General features: G+C 40.8%; 3 protein-coding genes across 7 annotated transcripts; all 3 read right to left on the reverse strand.

Annotated features, from left to right (window-relative positions):
* Positions 1–4,636: 4,636 nt before the first annotated feature.
* LOC108237695 lies at positions 4,637–10,540 on the reverse strand. Of its 5 annotated transcripts, none has more exons than XM_017419310.3 (7): positions 10,264–10,540; positions 8,249–8,302; positions 8,074–8,169; positions 7,940–7,999; positions 7,788–7,862; positions 7,082–7,138; positions 4,637–6,989 (listed from the first exon to the last, which is right to left on the reverse strand). In XM_017419310.3, the coding sequence occupies exons 1-7, from the start codon at positions 10,483–10,485 to the stop codon at positions 4,761–4,763; spliced, it is 2,793 nt and encodes a 930-aa protein (XP_017274799.1). In that variant the 5' UTR covers positions 10,486–10,540; the 3' UTR covers positions 4,637–4,760. The 5 variants fall into 5 exon arrangements, with proteins under 5 accessions (XP_017274799.1, XP_037834505.1, XP_017274800.1 ...); XM_037978577.1 differs by having other exon boundaries at positions 10,253–10,354; XM_017419311.3 differs by lacking the exon at positions 10,264–10,540 and adding an exon at positions 9,519–9,813 and having other exon boundaries at positions 4,637–6,983.
* Positions 10,541–11,089: 549 nt separating this feature from the next.
* nucb1 (nucleobindin 1) lies at positions 11,090–14,967 on the reverse strand. Its single transcript, XM_017419318.3, has 13 exons — positions 14,889–14,967; positions 13,683–13,806; positions 13,499–13,606; positions 13,200–13,332; positions 12,955–13,058; positions 12,665–12,850; positions 12,483–12,573; positions 12,329–12,387; positions 12,149–12,241; positions 11,975–12,064; positions 11,711–11,881; positions 11,515–11,626; positions 11,090–11,437 (listed from the first exon to the last, which is right to left on the reverse strand). The coding sequence occupies exons 1-13, from the start codon at positions 14,906–14,908 to the stop codon at positions 11,364–11,366; spliced, it is 1,365 nt and encodes a 454-aa protein (XP_017274807.1). The 5' UTR covers positions 14,909–14,967; the 3' UTR covers positions 11,090–11,363.
* Positions 14,968–15,227: 260 nt separating this feature from the next.
* Positions 15,228–19,741, reverse strand: ccndx (cyclin Dx). Its single transcript, XM_017419371.3, has 4 exons — positions 17,499–19,741; positions 17,206–17,421; positions 15,888–16,199; positions 15,228–15,762 (listed from the first exon to the last, which is right to left on the reverse strand). The coding sequence occupies exons 1-4, from the start codon at positions 18,363–18,365 to the stop codon at positions 15,613–15,615; spliced, it is 1,545 nt and encodes a 514-aa protein (XP_017274860.2). The 5' UTR covers positions 18,366–19,741; the 3' UTR covers positions 15,228–15,612.
* Positions 19,742–20,478: the final 737 nt, after the last annotated feature.

Genomic DNA, 20,478 nt, shown 5'->3' on the forward strand with positions numbered 1-20,478 from the left:
TTTTCCCTCCTTTCCGGGTGTTTCTGTTTAACTTCACGGATCAGCATCGTTCTCTCTGCTCCCTGTGAGGCTGCAGGGTCTTAAAGAAACAGCCCCCACCTCCACCTTCACCTCCAGCTGCTTCCTGCTCCTTTTTCTGTTCATTTATTCATTTTATTTAGTTAATTTTGCCTCAACCCGCAAAGATAAAAACTCCACATCAGATCAGGAACGAATAAGATTTTTTTTTCTTTACTTTATTCTTAATTGTGACGTTTAAGTCTTGTAAAAATAATTGATTTATAGCACCATCTAGCGGCGAAGATGGAAACTGCAGCGCACCACTCCCATCAGGTTTAAAGCGACACATTTTTAAAAAACAAACCTTTTAGTTTCTAAAGCATGTAACTCTGTCAGAAACGGCTCAGAAGTTACCAAACCTTAAAGATTATTTTAAGAACAGTCGGATGTGGAGAAAACGAGGCTCCTTGTAGAAAAATAAATGCTTAATTCAAACTAATTATGAATATTTTCACTAAATGTTTTGTCTTTGTCTCCTTTTATAATAAGTCCAAAATCTAAAGTGAAATATTTGCTGATAGCAGAACCAATCAGAACTCGGAAAATGCAGACTTTACAGTGAAGTAGAAGATGGAGATGATCCTCTAATCTCTACGGAAGAAAGAAAAATGATTATAAGAGATTTGATTGACATGTCAACATATTTGAGCTCCAGGTGTCTTAGTTTTGTAAAATGTGTGAGATTTTATTTATCTCAGATTAACAAGATGATCATAACCTGATCCAGAAAGATGCAAAGAACAATAAATTAATTAATCAATTAATGATAAAAGTCCAGACTTTGAAGTCACACGAGTGTTGAACGACCAGAACAAGAGAAGCTGAGTTCTCTGAGAAGATTTGGTGCAAAGAACAGCTAAAACCTGCTGAAGAAGCTGAAACTGAGCTTACACACTAGCTTAAAGCTAAAAGCAGCAAAAAGCTAGTTAAAGCTATAACACTAGTAGCTAAAAGTAACAACATGCTATCTACAAAGCAGCAAAGGAGTAGCTAAAAGCAGCAAATGGCTACCTAAAACTAGCCGAACGGCAGCTAAAAGCTAAAAGGTAGCAGAAGAACAGAGCAGGTCTGCAAAAAGAACAATGTGAGGAGATCTCAGTGGATTTCTTTGGGGAAAATATTTGTAAAGTTAAAAAAAGTATAAAAGCTACGAAAGCTAACAGTTGTAGCCCCCATCTCCTGAATGAGCCGAACGTTTTGATTCATGAAGAAATAAAAAAAAAAAGACAAAGTGCAGAAGCAGTTAGAAGAATCAGCTTTCACACAATAAATTCTAACAAAACATCCGTCTTGCTTTTGTGAAACTTGCCAAGAGAGTTTATAAATTAGAGAGAAATAAGATCAGATGAAGAGCCGAGAGTTTAAAGATAAAAGCGGAGCAGAGGGATGAACAGAAGGCTGACGGGGTGCTGGCATCGCCGCCTCGGTCAGATTTGTTACTAAAAGCTCAGCACAGCAGCAGACAGAAAAGGCTCCATTTCCATAATTACAACGTCTTTTCCTCTTTAGGGGATTAACGGCGGTTGTGCTGAGTGAGGATCCTCCACCACAAACATCAATACTTTGATTATTTAATGATACTTCCTTCAAAATAAAAGGACAGGTTTTAGGGGAGCATTTTTAAGTGTAAGTTGTGACGCTGCACCCCTTCACATCAACTTCCTTTTGTTTGAGCAACAAACAGTCAACCCCGGTCCTGTGGCTTCAAAACGAGCCCAAATCATCAACCCTCCACCACCGTGCTCGACAGTCGGCATGTTTGGTTTGTTTGCTGCTGTGCATCAAGGCCTTGTTCTTATTAGGACAGTATTTGTGAAAAATACATCTAATTTAAAAAAATAATCCAATTAATCAGCGATTCTTGGGTGGATTTAGGCACAAAGATGTGACCTTTGACCTTTGCTTCAGAAGCCACTAGGTGGATTCTCCTGATGACTCCGTCACCTAATTATTAATCTTCCAAATGTAGAACCTGAGACGGAGAAAGTAAAGTTACTGATAAAAGTAACTTAATTACTCTCTCAGGGATTAATACAGTAATATGTTTCTGTTTGTACCTTTTTATGGTAAAAAATGATTTTCTTAAAAAGTCCTAATCTTTATGGCAGATGAGCGTGTAATCATGTGGACATGAATTTTATTCTGATTTTTAAAAATTTCTCATGAAAACTAAGAAATCAATCGAGAGCTGAAGCTTTCCTCAAATCATCTGTAACTTTAAAAGAAAAAAGTTTTCATCGGTGTATTCTTTAAATGTCAGAAGTTTGATCATATATTTTGAATTTTCAGAGTTTGAATCAGAAAGAAGCTGTTTGTCAAAATGTTTCTAATCTGATACGAGCAGCGAGGCTGAAGTGGAGGAATAAAATCCTCCGTGAACTCCAGGGATTGTGACGTCTTAACCAACGTGCTGACAGCTTCAGCGCCTCTGCTCGGACACTTCTGGATGAAACATTAGCTCTTCCAACCAGCAAAACACAAATAAATCAAGATATAACCTTCAGTTTACTAACTTTAACAGATGCATTGCAGCTAGCAACCAGGAAAAAAGGGTAAAATCGGAATTTCTTGCCGATACTCAGAAACTTGGAGCTGAATCTAATAAATATGAGGTTTTATTTAACATTAGACGTCACCCCACGATAAACACCGACCTCGTCTTCCTGAGACGTCTATATCTGTCTGAAGTGACTGACACGTGGCAGCTGCGAGGACACCAGGAGGGGTGAAGGTGTCCTGGGGGGTCATGAAAGGTCAGCGGGTCAGAGGAATGCAGATAGGAATGTCCCTTAAAGACGGCCAGGGATGTGTCCTCCAGAGGACAGCATGGAGGACGAGCCAGTCTCCTGGGGGCAGTGATGGTGGACAACTCTCAGGAGGGGAGGAGAGCAGCTGGGGGCAATAAAAACACCCCCGACCTGAGGGAGAACACATATATATGATTTATTATTATACAGGTAAACTGTATTATACCACAGGAAATCAGAAACAACTGTATCATGTTACAGTTTGTTTGACTCAGGAGCAGCAGGTGGGACCTGGTTTGAGACGAAAAATCTAAACTAAAAGCCTAGAATTCCTTGGAGGAATGCATATCGCCCGCCGCCTTTACTGCCAGCGTTTCAGACTAAGATCATTTTATTTACGCTGATAAATGTCAGAGCTGCAGTCGTTCTGCGCTCAGACGTGTGGGAATGACTCTCAGCTACTACCCAGAACCAGCCCAGCCCAGAACCTGTCAAACGGGCCGAGTCCCGACCAGCTGAGCCAACCATCCACCAGTAAACTGGGATCCAGTGTCACCAGAGTTGACCCCAAACAGTCAATGATAAAATGTTTAAAACTCTGAGTGCTCAGAGTTTGTGTTGGGGATCAGGCTCAGCTACTACAACACCAGATTTCAGGTCAACATCAGTCAAACCGACTCAACTGCAGCTGTTTTTGTTTTCTAAGCTTAACTAACCGCAGCGTCATCAGTTAAACAAACAAAAAAATGTTTTTGTCAAGAAAGCAGAAACCATTTTCATCTTCTTTACCTTCAAGATTTCTCCGTCTGAGCAGCCAGAGTCTGGTTAACCTGTCCAAAACACTAACTTTACTAGTTTACTAATAATAATTATTCACTAGTCACACTAGTGAATAATTTGGTCTTCACAAATCTATTCGTAAACATTAATCAGCTGCATAAAAGGCAAGTTTAGTTGCAGAAATCAATATTTTAGGCCTTCCTTCCTGTTTAAAGAGTGAAGTTTAAACAAGCTTTAACTAGTTAACTAGTAAACAATTAGCTGTGTTAAGTTTAAGTTACAAAGAAAACAGTAACTATTTTAGACCTTATTAACTAGTAGACATTCTCAGCTACACTAGTTAATGATTATGGTCAGAATAGGATTTAACTAATAAATATTTTAAACACTAGTTAACTAGTAAATGTTACTGAGCTTCATGAAGTTTAAGATTAGCTGCTAAAAACAACTAGTTAATAATTTAGGCCTTATTTCTTAACTAGTACACAGTTCATGAGTATAGTAAAAATACGATTAAACTAGTGAACTAGTAAACACTGTTTATTTGCACTTAGCTCAAAATTAGTTGCATAAATTACTTTTTAGCTCCAATTTAGGGTTTACTAGGTAAACTTTCAAGTCACACCACAGAAGTATTTGTGTTGACTAGTTAAAATGGAGGTTTTGATGCTCACTAGTTAACTAGTACAAGTCATTTACAAGTTCTGCTCATTATTCCACAAATGTTTTTAAAAAAGCCAACGAGTTGAAACATTGAGGGTACTAGTTTAGCTAGTTGTCTTCGTAGTACTTCTTCTGCTCCTGCTGGACGGACTGAAGCGCCTCTCATGAGCAGAAAAGTTTCTGTAAGAAAGATTTCTTCAATTAAAGCATCAAAACATCAAAGTAGAGCAGAGAAGTCACCAACCAGAGGGAGAAAACGATGCTGGGAAACAAAGATATGAAATAAATGTTCTAACAGCTTACCAGACATCAGCTGTCACTAATCCGAGTTTTCCTGCTGATGGAAAAAGTCAACCAGGATTATAATCTGCTATAGAACAACATGCTTATTGGATTTTACTTTACTTTTATTCACAGTGGCCAAAATTACACGACGGCTACAGCGATGGTGTGTTCTTCTTTTCTGACAGAATACACAGAGTACGACACACACTCCTACATCACAAACACTCAGTGAGTCTCACACACAGGCAGTCTCATTACATAGAACTGAGCCTTCTGCTCAATCAGAAAACATTTGGCAACAATGTCGCCACACGTGACGGCACACAGTTCATCCGAGCTCTTTACTCTCACGAGGAACTCGGCGATGTTTCTGTTGATCTGTGGGTGTTGGACGCTCGGCTGAGCGTTTGCTCGGAGCAGTTTCTTACAGAAAACAAGCAGTTCTCTGCAGGAGCAGCTGGATTCTCTCTCACAGCTGCAGAGCGTCTCAACAACAACCACAGACTCCACTACAGCAAAGCCACTGCTTGTTTCTATTACAGAGTTGTTCCTTTTGCAGGTGATGCTGTGCTCTGAAGATGTGACTAACATGTTTTTATAAAGAAAACCTTTGAATTCTCGAACCTGACTTCTGTCTTTTTTCTGCATGGCAGCCATTTCTCTCATAGTTGGAGATCTCAGGGAGCCACATCCCAAAGTGATAACATGTTCTCCGACGTACTCCAGTGGCTTGTTCAGTGTTTCACAGCTCGTCATGGAACAAAAGAAGTCTTTTATTTCTGCACCAGCATCTTGAAGTACATCTTTTCCTTTTTTAAGAACCTCCTGATACAAACAGAAGTTCTGACACATCTGGGAAGCTGCAGACTTTGAGCTGGAGTACATCTGCAGGAGTCTGCTGTTCACGTGCTGAAAAACAAAGGAAGAGTTGGCCCATGGCAGGCCCCGGTCACGAGCGCTCTCAGGAAGGTGCGTCAACAAGTGGCAGTTAAAGGAACAATGCTCCAGCCCATACAGAGAAGGAACTTGTGCTACGAACTGAACGAGACACAGCTGCGCACAGCTGAGCTCCTCCTGAGTGGCAAACTGGGAGAGGAGAACGTGAAACGCACAGATCAGAAGCATCCAGTGTTTGTAGAACAGCGCTGGTAAAACATTCTTCAGAACCACGGGAGAGTAGAGAAGAGCAAACGCTCTCCACTCGGAGGCTTCCCACCGCGTCCTCTCACTGAGGCTCCGGGGGCTTCGGCCGATTTCATCCGGAGGCCGGACGGCACACAAAGCTTCGTCCAGGTCGATTGAATGCTGCAGAGTAAGATGGAAGCGCTTCCTGGCGTAGAGAGGGTCAAACCAAAGATTGACAAATTCAGGGACAACACCCAGACAGAAACAATGCATGTAATCTGGGATAAAGCCTTTGATGATGTCGAAGGAAGGCAGCAGCAGCAGCGGACTCTGACCTTTGACACCCATTTGACCTTGTGGATAATCATTTTCAATCACTAACTCGGCTAGCTGCTCTGTTTCAGCCATGTGTCGCAGGTCACACACATCAGCCTGGATGGGATAGACTCTGCTGAAAGCCCGGCCCTTCTGAACCAGCTCACCTTTGTGGTAACAGAACCCACAGCCAAATTCTGCCTCGAACGGCTGAAAGTTCTGCAGCATGGACCTTATTGTTGAATCACAGACACATATTTCAGCTGTAACTCTGGTGCTGACTTCCAAACCCGTCCCGTCTCTCCAAATCAAGCCCTCGTGGGAGAGTTTATGAAGTTCATTGATGAACGGCGTAAAGAAACACTGAACCGGAGGCTTCTCTCTGCCGAACCACAGCGTGTGCAGCAGCACGTTCTGACATCGCTCCACGAACGGAAGCTCGTTGATCGTGCACAGGATGGGCCAAACCGACAGCTTGGAGGAGCTGAGCAGAGGGGAGCTGTCACATTTGAAGGTGAGCGTAACGCTGCCCTCCTGCCTCTTATGTTTGTATTCACCTCCGGTGTTAACGTCAGAGATGGAAGCATCTTTTGTGAGGTGCTCCCCCAGCTTTGAGTGAACACGAGCTAAGATGTTTCTCAGCTGACTTTCCAGCGGCATTACGAGGAAGTAATAAGCCTTTTCAAGCAGACTCTTTTGGCTCAAGCCCTGCTGACAAACTCCACACTCGGCACCGGGCTCAACACCGAGGTAGTTTGCACACTTGGAGCAATAAAAGTGAATCTCTGGTTTGTTGTCACAGTCAGTCAAGTGTTTCTTTAAAAGCTGCAGGGAGCTGGGAATACATCCAGGGACCACGAGGCTGAGGAGGTCCAGCAGGTCTTTGGTTGCTGCTTTTGACAGGTCGTGCTTCAGGATGAAGGTCAGGAGGAGGAGGAGGAGAGATCCCACCGTAACTGAAGAACCGGGAAAAATCAGCCTCTCCCCGTCCAACTTTGGGTCACACACCTGCTCCTTAATGACACGTAGAGAAGAATTTACAAGCTTAATGTGACAATATCACAAGAAAAGGCCTCATGTCTGATTTTAAAAACAAATTAACAAACCAGTGGTGTTTCTGCTGTGGTCTCCTCATCGCATGAAGCAGAAGTCAGATTTCTGCGCTGCACAGGAAAAAGACAAAATACAGGCAGGTGAAAAAACGGACAGTTTCATGTCTAACTCCATAAAAACAAAAATCCACAAAAATGTGAATTTCCAGTAATGTGTTCAGACCCAATACGAAGCAGGTATTTTGGGTTGGCATGGTTCCTACAGTTGTAGTCAGACGTTTCCATCCACTTCATTAATTTCAGACCTTAGTGGTTTATTTAAACCATTTATTTTCCAGCATGGACTGAATATACAACATCCAACTTTAATATGTCTGAAAACTGCACAAGCTTAATTTTACTGTGGATTTTCTCTAATCTACACAAATTAAAGCCGTACTTCCACAGTAATATTTGGCTAAATGTCTCTCAGCAGGTTGCACCTGGACCACAGGCTTTCTGTGTCCATCAATGAGTTTCTGGTATAATTCTGACTGAATATTTGACTCTTCTGGGCAGAACTGGTAGAGTTTTTTTTACAATGCGTATCAACTGCATTTTGTTTTGTTTTTTAAAAATTGTATCATGACCTGAATTTTTGATTGCAACATCAGTGTTCCTGGTAAACAACAATCTGGTGTAGGAATTAGAAAACAGAAACCTGACAAGAAGGTTGAAATGATGTTTGTATCGATATAATGATTCGGAGAAGTTTTTGTACCACAGAGTCTTCATCATCAGTGTCAGATGAGTGTTCCTTGTCCTCAACATCTTCAGCTTTATTGCTGTAGACTCTCTGAAAGTTATCAAAAAACAGAATTATTATCATTATTATTCCTGAAGTTTAACAATTCCTACATAAACATGTTTTACCATTTTTTGATTTGGATCCTCTCCAGTGAGCTGTGTTGATTCAGGAGCCTCATGATCAACCTGAGAGGCAGAAAATTGAATTTTTGAATTAACAGTGTTTGAATGAAAATACTTAAAAGTATCAATATAAATACCTCACACATGATGAGATCTTCATCTAAAGTTTTTGTGTCAGATGAGTAACAACCTGCAGGATTCTCAGCTGCATCTGGGATTATGTTGTGCCTTCTCTGTATTTCAAGAAAAAAAGCAGAATGAGATTATTTATCCCTTTTAAGACTTGTTAACTTCAGCATGAACATGTTTTACCTCCTCATCATCCTGATCCCTTCCTCTGTCGTCTGCTGGCCCAGCATGATCATCCTAAAAGGCAGGAAAATAAAATTATGGATCCCATTAAATGATAACTTTATTCATGCAGACTGGAAATAAGGTCCTGAGTGCTCATTTTAAATTAAAATAATATAAATATGATAGATGATATAAACTGGCTGCTGTGTTTTCTTGTTTAAGTCAGATGAGCATCAACAGTGATTGGTGCAAAACAGAAAATAGATCTGCTTTTAACTCAGCTCACAATGCAAGATCCATACATTTATTTTCAACACTTTATAAATAATAATGCACTTTAGGAACTGACAAAACGTTTCGGGCCCAAACCAGGAGAATAAACATGAGGAGGTCCAAACGAGGTGAGCAACACAAACATCATCTACCTCCGAGTCTGTGCAGCTTTTATTTTTATGGCTCGACTTCCAGACATAATAAAAGGTGCAGTTTGATCCTCTGAACCTGTCAGCTGCTCCTCACCTCCGGGACTTTCCTTCGTTTTCTCTTCGGATTGTCTTTGGTGGGACGGCCGCTCCGAGGCAGCGTCGCCACGGTTCTAAACCGTTTCCATTTCTTGATGATGTCTTTCACCGTGGATGAGTGGATTTCTAAATCTTTGGAGATTTTTCTGTAGCTCTTCCCGGCGTTGTGCAACTCAACAATTTGTGCTCTGATTCCTTCTGGTATCTCCTTTCCGCGAGGCATTGTTCCGACACAAAGAAATCTCCATATGACAAAGAATCGCTACGAATCTGTTCACTTCCGGTCCAAACCGGAAGTGAGCTCGTTTCGCTCCCAGTTTACTGTTTACTTTTTTTAACGCCTCCAAAACAGTTATAGATAGCTAGATAGATAGTTTAATTTGTCATAGCAGCAACACGACAACACTGTGAAAAAAGTACAATAAGCTCATAAGAAAGATGCTAACTGTAACAATTAATAAATAATAAAGCGTTTGGAAATAATGTGACTGAAAACTGTTTATTTGAGCTTTTTACTCTTTCAAGAATGTTTACGATATTTGGTGGATCTGGTCCGAAAAGGCCGAACATCACAACACATGACAGCGAAACATGTTTAGGCAACAAATAATATCATCTACATCTGAGTATGAGAGAATGAATTCTTTATTCATACATGAGGAAAGATTATTTAGATGCACCTTTCGCTATTTTTTTTTCTTTGTTAGTCTATCACATACAATAAAAGGTGCAGATTCTTTTCCATAAACCTTGCAGCTGGTTCTCACCTCCTGGACCTCCAGTCGTTTTCTCTTCGGATTGTTTTTGGTGGGACGCCCGCTCCGAGGCAGCGTCGCCACGGTCTTAAACCGTTTCCATTTCTTGATGATGTCTTTCACAGTGGATAAATGAATATCTAAATTCTTTGAGATTAATTTATAACCCTTTCCAGCTTTGTGCAAGTCGACAATTCTCGCTCTGATTCCTTCTGGTATCTCGTTTCCGCGAGGCATTGTTCCAACACAAAGAAATCTCCATAAATCAAAGAATTGCTCCGAGTCTGATCACTTCCGGTCTAGACCGGAAGTGCGGCTTTTCGCATTGATTTGTTTACATTTTTTAAGGTACAACATAGATCGCTGGCTAGCAATATTATGTACTTTAATTTGGTTTATCACAGCAACAAAACTATTAAAATTACCTATAACTGCAACTCTAATATAAAAGGTATAACAATAATAAAAACATTAGATATCAAAGCTAAATTTCTACGAAGATTATTACATTTTAAAGATACACAAAAATGGATGTGCACTGTGAAATCCAAATTCTCTAATTTTATTCTATAGCAATTTTCCACAACTTTTGCTCTGAAGCATGCAAACAAGACTGGGATTTGTCTCTCTATTTTTAGCTAAAGTAACTTTATGTATGTGTAAACTAAACACAGCTTTTAAAATGAATTCTGTAACACAATACAATAAATCACAACAATGATGATTTTTAAACACAAACCCTTCACCTGGTTCTCACCTCCTGGACTTCCCTGCGTCTCTTCGGGCTGTGTTTACATGGTCGCCCGCTCCGCGGCAGCGACGCCACCGTCCTGAACCGTTTCCATTTGACGATGATTCGCCTCACGGTGGACTGATGAACATCTAAAGTCTTTGAAATTAATTTATAACCTTTCCCGGCGTTGTGCAAATCCACAATTGCTGCTCTGATTCCCTCTGGGATCTCGTTTCCGCGTGGCATTGTTCCGAGACGCGCAGAAAAGCGCCAAATATTTACACTTTTACCGAAAATAAAGTCTTCCGAGTCAGATATTTTCACTTCCGGTCTGGACCGGAAGTGAGGTTTACCATTTAAATCTAGTCTCAATGACATAGAAGTCATTGTCTAGTCTGCTTTAAAAGAAAAAAAAAAATCTAGTCTGCTTTTAAAATTAACTTTATTTAAAAAGCTCCCAAAACAGACAGATGTTAAAAGTACTCATCGCAAACTTTGATTTTAAACATCAAAAAAGGTCCTGAACTAAATCACTTTGAAAAGGTTTACTCCGATTGTTTCCCAGAAATATTGATATGAAATTCTAAACTGAGGGTACACACTCAATGTAAATGTTTTTGATTTAATGTTTATTTCATGATACTTTGACTAATCAAAACACAAGGCTATAATAGCATAAATTAAATTATTCTGTACACATAACGAACAAAGTGTTTTTACATCAACTCCTGAAAGAAGATGGGATTTAAGACTAGCTTGAGGCTTTTACTCAGAAACTAACATCCAAGTTTTATGTTTCTCCCAACCAAGTGTCTGTTGTTTTTTGTTTAATAACTGGAGTCTGATTTGGTAGTTTTAACTGAAGGTTTTATTTGTGATTTCACACCGAGGACTTTGCATGAATAAAAAGCTTCAATGAAACTGAAGAAATGTGAACATGCATGCACTAACAGCTTGTGTGTTATATATCTTTAATCTAATATAGACCACTGAGATGAACACACAGCACAGGATGTGGAGACGAAGAAGCAGGTCTGTCTGAATTTAAACATACATCAGGTATTTTATAATTAAAACGTATGAGCCTTTATGTTTGTGTGCTGACGCTGGTAAAAGATGTCGCATTAAGTGTGGATGGGCAGGTTTTGCGGCGGCTCTGCTGGCAGATTGTTCTGGCCCTCTGCTGGGGCTTTGACCTCTGTAAGATAAAGATGCTTCAGTTAGTGAAAACTGCTTCAGCACTGTTCAACAGGACAGCTGCTAAAGAGAATTCACCTTCAGGTTTGTTTGTCTGTGGCTGAAACTGGAGTTCTCCGTTCGGACCTGCAGGAGGCTGCCGGTCCGCTTCCTGCTGCTCTTTCTGCCTCTGGGACATTTCTAACACTGCCTAGATTTGGGGAAAAAAAGATTACATTTGGATCACTTTCTGAACCTTCCTCAGAGGCTCCCCTTTTCTTTTTGAGATCGTTACCTGCTGGTACTCTCTCTTCTGGGCCTCCAAGGCTTTGCCTCTCTCCCTCAGCAGCTCCTGCTCCTGATGGAGAGTCTCTGCCTTCCTCTTCAGCTCTTCCTCTTTGTCCCTGAGCTCGGCTTCAAATCGCTGGAGCTCCTCCTCGGTGTAGGCTGGTTTGGCGTCCAGCGTCTGGGAATCACCAGGAACATGTAGATTATTCAACACCATCTAAACAGGCACTGAAAACTGAAATGATAACTATGTATGCAGTGTACCCTTTACCTCCCAGTCTTTGGGATTATTGAACTCTTTCTTCTCTGTGGATTTGAGGAACTCCTCCAGGCTGACAAGCCTGTCTTTGTTTGTATCCACCTTTTAAACACAAGCAGGAACTTTGCATCAGTCAAATAAAAATGAGGAAAATGTGCACGAGCAAAGCGGATAAACAAGACCCACATTTTTCATGACGTGCTCCCTCATTCTCAGTCTTTCTTCCTCCATTTCCATCATGTCATCCTCTTCGTTCTTTGGGTCATAGACCTTCTCCAGCTGATGAAGAACAGGTGTTTTATAAAACAAATTATTCATGCAAGATGTTAAAGAGTCTATTTGAGATTTCAAAAATTCTCTGCGTACCTCCTTCGTAAAGAGTGCTTCTAATTCCTGCTCATCTAAAAGTCCATCTTCATTTGTATCTAAGTGTGGCAGAGAAGAAATAAGCTTTTATCAAACTAAACTCATCAGTAATAAATGACAAAACAGCAGCTGAAAGGAGACTGTTCTTACTCACCGTGCAGCTTGAAGAAGGTTTTAGGGTTAAACTCCTGAGGATCTAATCCATCCGTCTCCTCCCAAACCTCCCTCAGCTGAGCAACACTGCCCTGAGTGTTAAAAAATAAAAAGTTAATGTTTAAATTTGCTATTTTGACTTTTCTAATAAAAAAGATTAACGTGAAGGAATGCGTCACCTACCGGGGCGTTGACTTTAGGGTGCTGGCGGTGTTTCTCCTTCATCTCCTGCATCCTTTTCTCCTCCCTCTCTCTCTTCTCCTGGTCCAGACCCTTCAGGTACTCCCGCCTCTCGTGCTCCTTCAGCATCTCGTAGCGCTTGAACTCCTCATGTCGCTCAGCGTCATAATTCTCCAGGTCCTTGGTGGCCTAAATGAAAAGCAGGTGACACAAAAGTTGTCAAATTCAAATTTTTTGAAGCCTTAAATGAGGAACCAGAACTCAGATCATATTTCACTGTTGAAGCATCGTACTGTTGAAATCAGCAGCTCAAGGTCTTTAGCCTCAAAGGTGTTTTGATTGTGCGGATCCAGATGTTCAAACTGCTTCAGCAGAGAGGCGTGGTCCATCTGAAGGCCTGCAGGAGACACACGAACGTCCAAATGCACCAATATGTACACATCTATATGCAAAAACTAATGCTGCTTATTTGTTTTCAAATCAGAGAGTAAAATTCTTTCAAATTGGTGTGGCCTGGAGGAAAACAGCCTTGACTCACTCTGTGTGTTTGTGCTGTCCAGCTTGGCTTTCAGCAGCATCCTGAGCCGAGAAACTTCCTGCCTCTTCAGTTCATCCAGTCGGGTCCTCACATGGTGACTGACCAGGTCCAGCTCCTTACTGAGACGCCCGTTCTGGTGGCGAACACAAAACAACCAGCAGAGTTTAACAAATCAAAAATAAATTCATGTTGTAGAGAAGAAAATACTTATTTTCAAGTCTATGGTAGCATAATGAAAGGTGATCAAAGTCTTATTTTGTAACTCAAGCCTGAGATTAACTAAAGCTCTAGATGCCAACCTTGATGTCCTCCGTGTTTGCGGTCTGCAGTTTTTCTCTGAAGTGAGGGTCAGTCTCCAAAACCTCAATCACCTCTCTGAGATAGCGGTCGTAGTACAGGCCCGTGTCCTGCAGGGTTATACAGCTCAGGTTACAACAAGAAGACTCCCAGCTAATCTCACATCAAGACATTTCACAGACTAACCATGTTCTCCTCCTGCACCTCCATCTTCTGTTCCTGATTGGCTTCACTGCGATCGATGGGCACCGACCGCACCACTGCAGAGATGAACAGCAGCAGCAGCCAGCCCGGTTTCAGGTTCATCCTTCTGTAATGTGATCATCAGCGACACGGAGTCAGTCCTCTGACACACCAGCAACTACAGCAGAGTTAAATGCGGATTATCCCTATTTTATAACCGTGTGTGCCTGTCAGATCAAGTAGCTACAGATTACACAACTCTAACCAGACTTCTCCCAGTCTACAGCAGTTTGTTTTTTTCCAATTAGTTCCACTGATTGTTTTCTAAAAAATACACAACTGTCTGGCTTCCCTTCACCTTTAAAACACACTGCTATTGGTTCTACTGCCTACCCTTTGAGATTTAATTCAATCAAACTATGTATGTTTTTTTTTTAAATCCAGACCAATATTTTGAGTCTCTTAAAACAAAATAACCTTGCTTCCACAACCACAGAAAATGCCTTTTTTTTTTTTTTTTGTAAAAGTGCTTTGTTTACCTTGAGTGCATACCGGATTTCAGAATATCCAGAAAACTACTAGTTGAGACTAAAAATATTCCTGGTTGAACAATTTACAGCAATAGATTTAGTTAATGAGACCAACAAGTTCATTAAAAGAGAGTATAAAACTGTTAAAATGTGATTTTAGATGTTAACTTTATTAAACTAGTTTAATTTTGTAGCTAGTTGCTAAAGTAAATAAGTCAGGACAAACACGGATGTAAATGGCTTGCACTTATATAGCGCTTTATCTAGTCCAAGGACCCCAAAGCGCTTTACACAACAGTCATTCACCCATTCATACACTGATGGTAGTAAGCTACATTGTAGCCACAGCTGCCCTGGGGCGGGCTGACAGAAGAATGTAGGCGTGATTCATCGTGACAATTAAGGATGCTTTTATAGTATTAATAGGCGAAAAGAGTAACAAATAGCTAAATTAATTTTTGTTTTTTACCTTGATAAGTTAGCTGCAGTTTAGCTTTTTGTGATTTTACAGGAAGTCCTGTCTGGTGTTACAGGAAAGTCAGGCACAGTTAAGGACCTGCGCCGTCACGTTTCGACTCACAGTTTTCAGTGAATTCTACAGTTAATGTAGATTATCGTTTAAAAACGATTAAAATGTATAAAAAGCTTTAAAAAGCTACACAAGTGGCTTGTTTCTTACCGCGCGTGAGGTGTTAACATCCACGAATCTGTTTACGGGTCGAATGTAAATGACGTCACTAGAATGCAGCCCCTTTCGGTATGCTGCCTTCAAATACAGTCGGAAAAAAGTGAAGCTGCGTGTGTTTAAGATAATAATAATCGGGCTTTATGATCAAACATCGCATCATTATCGATAAAATAATAAATCTACAGTATGTAAATTTTCTCATATTGATAACTAAAGTAAAACACCTGTTTTATTTAGCTGAAAATTAGTTTAAATAGTTCACGTAATATCGAAATTACGATTGTCACTTTAAAGCATCATTTTTTCATCACAAACATGTACAAAGTGTTTTTATTCTTTATTAACTTTGAAAAATATATTTGATGTATATTTAAATCAGTACACTTAAACACATTATGACAAATTGAAATAAATTATCATAGAAAATTAACAATTAATTGCACGTGATCATAAATAAATGTATAAATATTGTGCATCAAAATAACTTTAAGCCCTACAATAAAAAGAATCACACCAAAACATAATCAGGTATGGCACATGGTGCACGCAATTTCCACAAATAAATAAGACAAAAAATAAATTAACAGTCAGTCAATAAAAAGTTATATTAGAACATATCATAACATGTAAAGTTTGTAATAAATTTATATCAGTTTGACTGATGCCCTTCAAAGGTTTTGTTTGATCTAAAATTTCTATGCAGTCAATTTATGGTTCAAAAATTAATCTCTCTCATGTCAGTTGGTGTTCCAGCCCTCTCGTTCTCCACCTCTTCCTCCTTCTCGGTGGGGCCCTGCTGCAGACCACCCCTCAGTCGCTGTCTGAGGGCAAATTCAATCATCTCGCTGTAACACTGCAGCACTGCCTGGGAATTTAAAAACAAGACAGATAAGTTTTAGTATAGATGCAAGTATTTCCTTGCATTCATCTAAATCATGAAAGTTTAACACCAAACAGGACTTTAATCAATTTAAGCACAGGTAGACTAACCGGATCTGTCTGGCACAGCTCTGCCAGCGTTTCACTCATGAGAGCCAGCTGAGAGGACCCCTTGTTGCCCAGGCCTCTCAGTGCACAGTTCAGTGATGCTGCAGCAACAAGTGAAGGTGGGGTGCCCAGAAAACGTGAGTCACAGATGCACATGGCAGCCAGCGTGTCGCTGTGTCGCCGCAGGGTGGACAGCAGCTCCTGCTCTGAGTCTCCTCGCTCCTCCATGGAGGCAAGAAAGTGTGGGAGGAAGTCCTGGGGGGTCACTGCCGCTGTGTCCCACCGGAGTGTGGCGAGGACGACACGCTCCATTTCCTGATGGAGAGAACAGGATAAGTCACTGAAGGAATATTTATCTACTTTAATGTAATAAGAAAGATGCAATGATGGGCTTTCCACTCATTAATATGTACCTGATGTATACAACCCCAATTCTGAAAAAGTTGGAACACTTTAAAATGTGAGCAAAAACAGAAAGTAATGATAAATCGGATTTCTGCCTGTAATACATCTGAAAAGGGTTTTTAAACTATGTGCTGATAACAGGCTGGATGGTTCTGACCCGTCTGACCTCAGAACAGTTCTTCTCTTTCATCCAGAGGAGACACATCTGTTCACGTCTGGCTTCTTCTTTGCCTGATAGAGCTTTAAGCAGCATTGTGGACGGCACGGTGTACTGTGTTTACAGACAGTTTTCCTGAGCAGAACCAGAACCAGAACCTGATCACCAACATCCAGCCTTGACCTTTGACCTCAGAGATTTCTACAGATTCTTCACATCTTTTAAAGATATTATGAACTGTAGATGATGGGATATTCAAAGTCTTCCTAATTTTGAGGAACATTATTCTAAAATTGTTCCACTATTTTTAGACCCAGTTTTTTACAGACTGGTGAACCTCTTTACTTTTAAGAGATTCAGCCTTTCTAAAAGAAACTTTCATACCCAATCCTCTAACTGACCTTTTGACAATTAACCTAATTAGTTGTAAAATGCTCCTCCAGCCTTTTATTACCACTGTCCCAACTTCTTTCCAATGTGTTGCTGCCATAAAAGTCAAAATTAACGTGTTTTTTTTACATGGTAGAATTCCTTAGTTTAGAGATTTAATATGTTTGATATGTTCTATTGTGAATTAAATATGGGTTAATGGGATTTGCAAATCATTGCATTCTGTTTTTATTTACATTTTAGACAACATCCAAACTTTTTTAGAATTGTGTTTGTAGATAAGGTTCTTAACAAGGTGCCCGGAGTTATAAAAGAGCCCTGGAACAACAGCTTTGGTTATTTTATATGACGGCAGTGAAACAAACCGACCCTCAGGTCTGAAGGCAGGAAGCTGTACTCAGCTGCTGCACAGAGGGTGTCAGCAGCGACGGCGTCACACTCCGTCAGCTTTGAGGCGATCAAAATGCAGCCAGCAGCCAGACAGTACAGTGAGACAGGCAGAGACAGAGACGCAGACAGGAACCTGTCCATCAGAGAGACAGACAGGGGGAAGACTCCCTCATCACAGCCACACTCGCAGCACACCTGCAGAGGACAGAGAGGACAGAAGACTTCAGCACCACAGCTGCTGGGATGAAATGTGAGAAGCTGGAGTTTCTTACCTCCAGGGCCCACTTGGCGAGCTCCTCCCTGTGTCCGGGGTCCCTCTGGACCAGGGTGATGTATAGAACGGAGGGCAGGTACCTCTCTTCCACGTGCAGCAGCCTCTGGATCACTCGGTGCCCTGACACCGTGGGGTCCCAGGGGGCTCGAAGCTGAGAGGTGCTCCTGCTGTGGACCCGGGCTTGTTCCTCGCTCTGCTCCTGCTCCTGCTCCTGACTCTGGTCGTCCTCCATCTCCTCACACCATAGAGACACAGACAGTCCTCTGTCCATCTGCTGGGTTATACGTCCAAGATAGAAAGACAAGAATTGTCCTTTTGATTCTTGAAGAGGCTGCTCGGTCCCTGCATGAAGAGCTCGGTTGAATATCTCCCCCCACTGCTCCCTGAGAGTTTTATACCCAGCAGGCAGAGGGAGTGACCAAGAGGGAAGAGAAAACACCAGAAAAAGGGGGCAGAGACCCTCACAAGCGACATAAAATAATAGGAAAACAATAACAATGCACAACAATCGGCTCAACAGGTGGGGAGAGGGAGAGGGATGGAGCTCAAGGGGAGAGACGGAGGCAAGGGAGGAGAGAAGAGGAGCAGACAAGAGAGGGAGGCGCCCGCTGGGACGCCGCAACAGCTTGTTGTCGACACTGAAAGAGAGAAGGGAGGACAAGAAAAAGCAGCGAGGGGAGAGGAGAGAAAAGGTCATCTCCAGACTCTGACAATGGGCATGGAGGACAAAAGAAGGAGGGTGTTTGTTTACAACCTGAGCGCAGAGGAAACACGTCAAACGCTGGACGGACTGATGGACGTCCCAAACAGACAGCTGCTGGACCAACAGCCTCAGCTTCTTTTGTGAATTTAATATCAGACACATTTCACACTGAGGAACTTAAAGATTTTTCTGTGGTTAGGGTTAAATAATTAACACAAAATAATGATTTTCAATCTTTATGTGAAAACATTAAAACATGTAAACAAACAGAGCAGAGACAGAAAGTGACAGAAAATTCAGGTCATTATTTGGGGGTTTATGAAATATATTCAGTTTTTTTGTTGTTATTTACAGTTTCTGAATAATAACCCAAAGAGTGAAGTAAAATTGTTTAAGATTGCTACATAACAACAACTCAAACCATGAAAGATTCATCTGAACAGAGCGTCCACCGAGGCAGGTTATGTAGAAAAGAACAGATTAATAACAAGACAGATTAAGTGCACCCCTAAACTCATTATGAGAGGTGCAAATAAATCAAAACAAAGTTTGGAACTCGGGAAAATTATATCTCAAACATTAAGGACACAACATTTACTTAAAGGAATGCCTATCGCCCGCTGTTTCATGTCAGCGTATGTAGAGAAGTTGTTGCTGTTTGTGTCAAACCTTAAAAATAACAAATTTTAGGTCAATATCTGTAAAATTGACTGAATTATTGTCATTTCTGTGTCATATCGGTTAGCTGTGGTGGCCATGTTGACTTGTTAAATCTGTCCACTGGTTCCTGAGATGTCTTGGTGACAGACAGGTGGGCAGAAACATTATCGCCCATCTTTGCCTTTCTGTGGCGGGTGATAAAAATCTGCTTTCATCGAAACATCAAGGATTCAAACTCAAACACCGTCTATGGGAAATATTACATTTTCTCTGTAGATGTTCTTATCAGAGTATTTGTTTTATCTCACTGTGTCCTCACACACACACACACACACACACACACACACACACTCCCTGTGGCAATCTGCTGCCTGTGTTTAAAGTGGGGAGGGCTGGTGGGGGGGTGAGGTATGTGCAGCAGACAGTGGAGCCCGGCGGGTCAATGAGCCGTATTGTCTCCTTTTACAAATCAGTGTCAGACAAACAGGCCTCGGCCTTCTGCCTGCTGCCGGCTACACACACTTCACACACACACACACACACACACACACACACACTCTCTGTCCCCCGGGAGCCCTCGGATGGTCACAGCGGGGCCGAACTCACCAGCAGAGACACAGATTGTATTTGACACAGTCATTACAGGTGGCTTTTCACACATTTAGGACTTGAATAGCAGCTCGTGTTTCAAATGAGAGTTAAATGGACGGATGAGCTGCGACTTGACTTCAGCTGAGCATCAATAATTCAGACTCTTTAACACAAAAGAAACACGCAGCTCCAACTAACCCCACCTAACCACCAAAAGAAAGCTTTGAATATGTTTTAGGGGGGGAAAAAAATCAAACTTCATCTAAAATATTCTAATAGAAAGAAGAATAAAATGTTTATTTATCATGTTTTTTTTTTAAAGGAACACAAAGATGAAAAATAAAACATTAAATTATTTCACATTTTGAAGTTTATAAGAAATAAGAGCCTTTTTGCTGTTTTTTAAATTTAAAAATTCTCCACAAATCTTTCAGGCGTCTAAACTGATCAACTATCAGGGCAAAGTTATTTTTATTTAACTGTTTTTATGTCAATATTATTCATTAGACAGATGGAGATGGGCTAAAAGTTTACTTGAGTGTATTTTACCTCAAACATGCCAACAATTTGTGGGCCTGCAACACATATAATCTGATTAAATTAGGTTTTTATGCATCTACTTTCAGCACTAACAAGTAATTATCATCCAAAATTACTAAAAATTATTCAGTTTAGTCCAAACTTTGATGTTACTATCAATCAGTTGATCAAATCACAAAAATAAAAATCAAATTAAACCTTAAACTCTGTATGAATCTCTTGATAATATAATTATATATTATTTTGTTTTAAGTTCTGCAAACATTAATATGTTGCAAGTTGTTCTCGACTCATCCCAGCAACAGTTCCTCGTTTAAATCCACATAAAGTTGGATATAGTTTCTAAAAGGTCACCAAACTCTGGGATTAAAATCTGAGAGATCAGTGTTCTCCAAACTGGGTGAGAATAAAACACATCAGGATTAAACATGTTTTCTGAAACCTCAAACACAGAGAGGAGATCTGAAAGGAGCCAAACTCTTCA

The sequence above is a fragment of the Kryptolebias marmoratus genome, linkage group LG12, assembly GCF_001649575.2.
Source record: "Kryptolebias marmoratus isolate JLee-2015 linkage group LG12, ASM164957v2, whole genome shotgun sequence".
NCBI lineage: Eukaryota > Metazoa > Chordata > Actinopteri > Cyprinodontiformes > Rivulidae > Kryptolebias > Kryptolebias marmoratus.

Excerpts from the sequence above, each read along its gene's own strand:
- LOC108237695 (XM_017419308.3), bottom strand. The coding sequence starts at position 9,743 with ATGCCTCGCGGAAACGAGATACCAGAAGGAATCAGAGCGAGAATTGTC. Across the intron at positions 7,863-7,939 it reads AGGATCCAAATCAAAAAATG|AGAGTCTACAGCAATAAAGC; the intron begins GTAAAACATGTT and ends GATAACTTTCAG. Across the intron at positions 7,139-7,787 it reads CTGATGATGAAGACTCTGTG|CGCAGAAATCTGACTTCTGC; the intron begins GTACAAAAACTT and ends TTTCCTGTGCAG.
- ccndx (XM_017419371.3), bottom strand. The coding sequence starts at position 18,365 with ATGTGTCTGATATTAAATTCACAAAAGAAGCTGAGGCTGTTGGTCCAG. Across the intron at positions 16,200-17,205 it reads TCCTGCCTTCAGACCTGAGG|GAAATGGAGCGTGTCGTCCT; the intron begins GTCGGTTTGTTT and ends TCTCTCCATCAG. Across the intron at positions 15,763-15,887 it reads AGCTGTGCCAGACAGATCCG|GCAGTGCTGCAGTGTTACAG; the intron begins GTTAGTCTACCT and ends TTAAATTCCCAG.
- nucb1 (XM_017419318.3), bottom strand. The coding sequence starts at position 14,908 with ATGTTAACACCTCACGCGCG. Across the intron at positions 12,574-12,664 it reads ACCCTAAAGTCAACGCCCCG|GGCAGTGTTGCTCAGCTGAG; the intron begins GTAGGTGACGCA and ends TTTAACACTCAG. Across the intron at positions 11,438-11,514 it reads ACAGACAAACAAACCTGAAG|AGGTCAAAGCCCCAGCAGAG; the intron begins GTGAATTCTCTT and ends TTTATCTTACAG.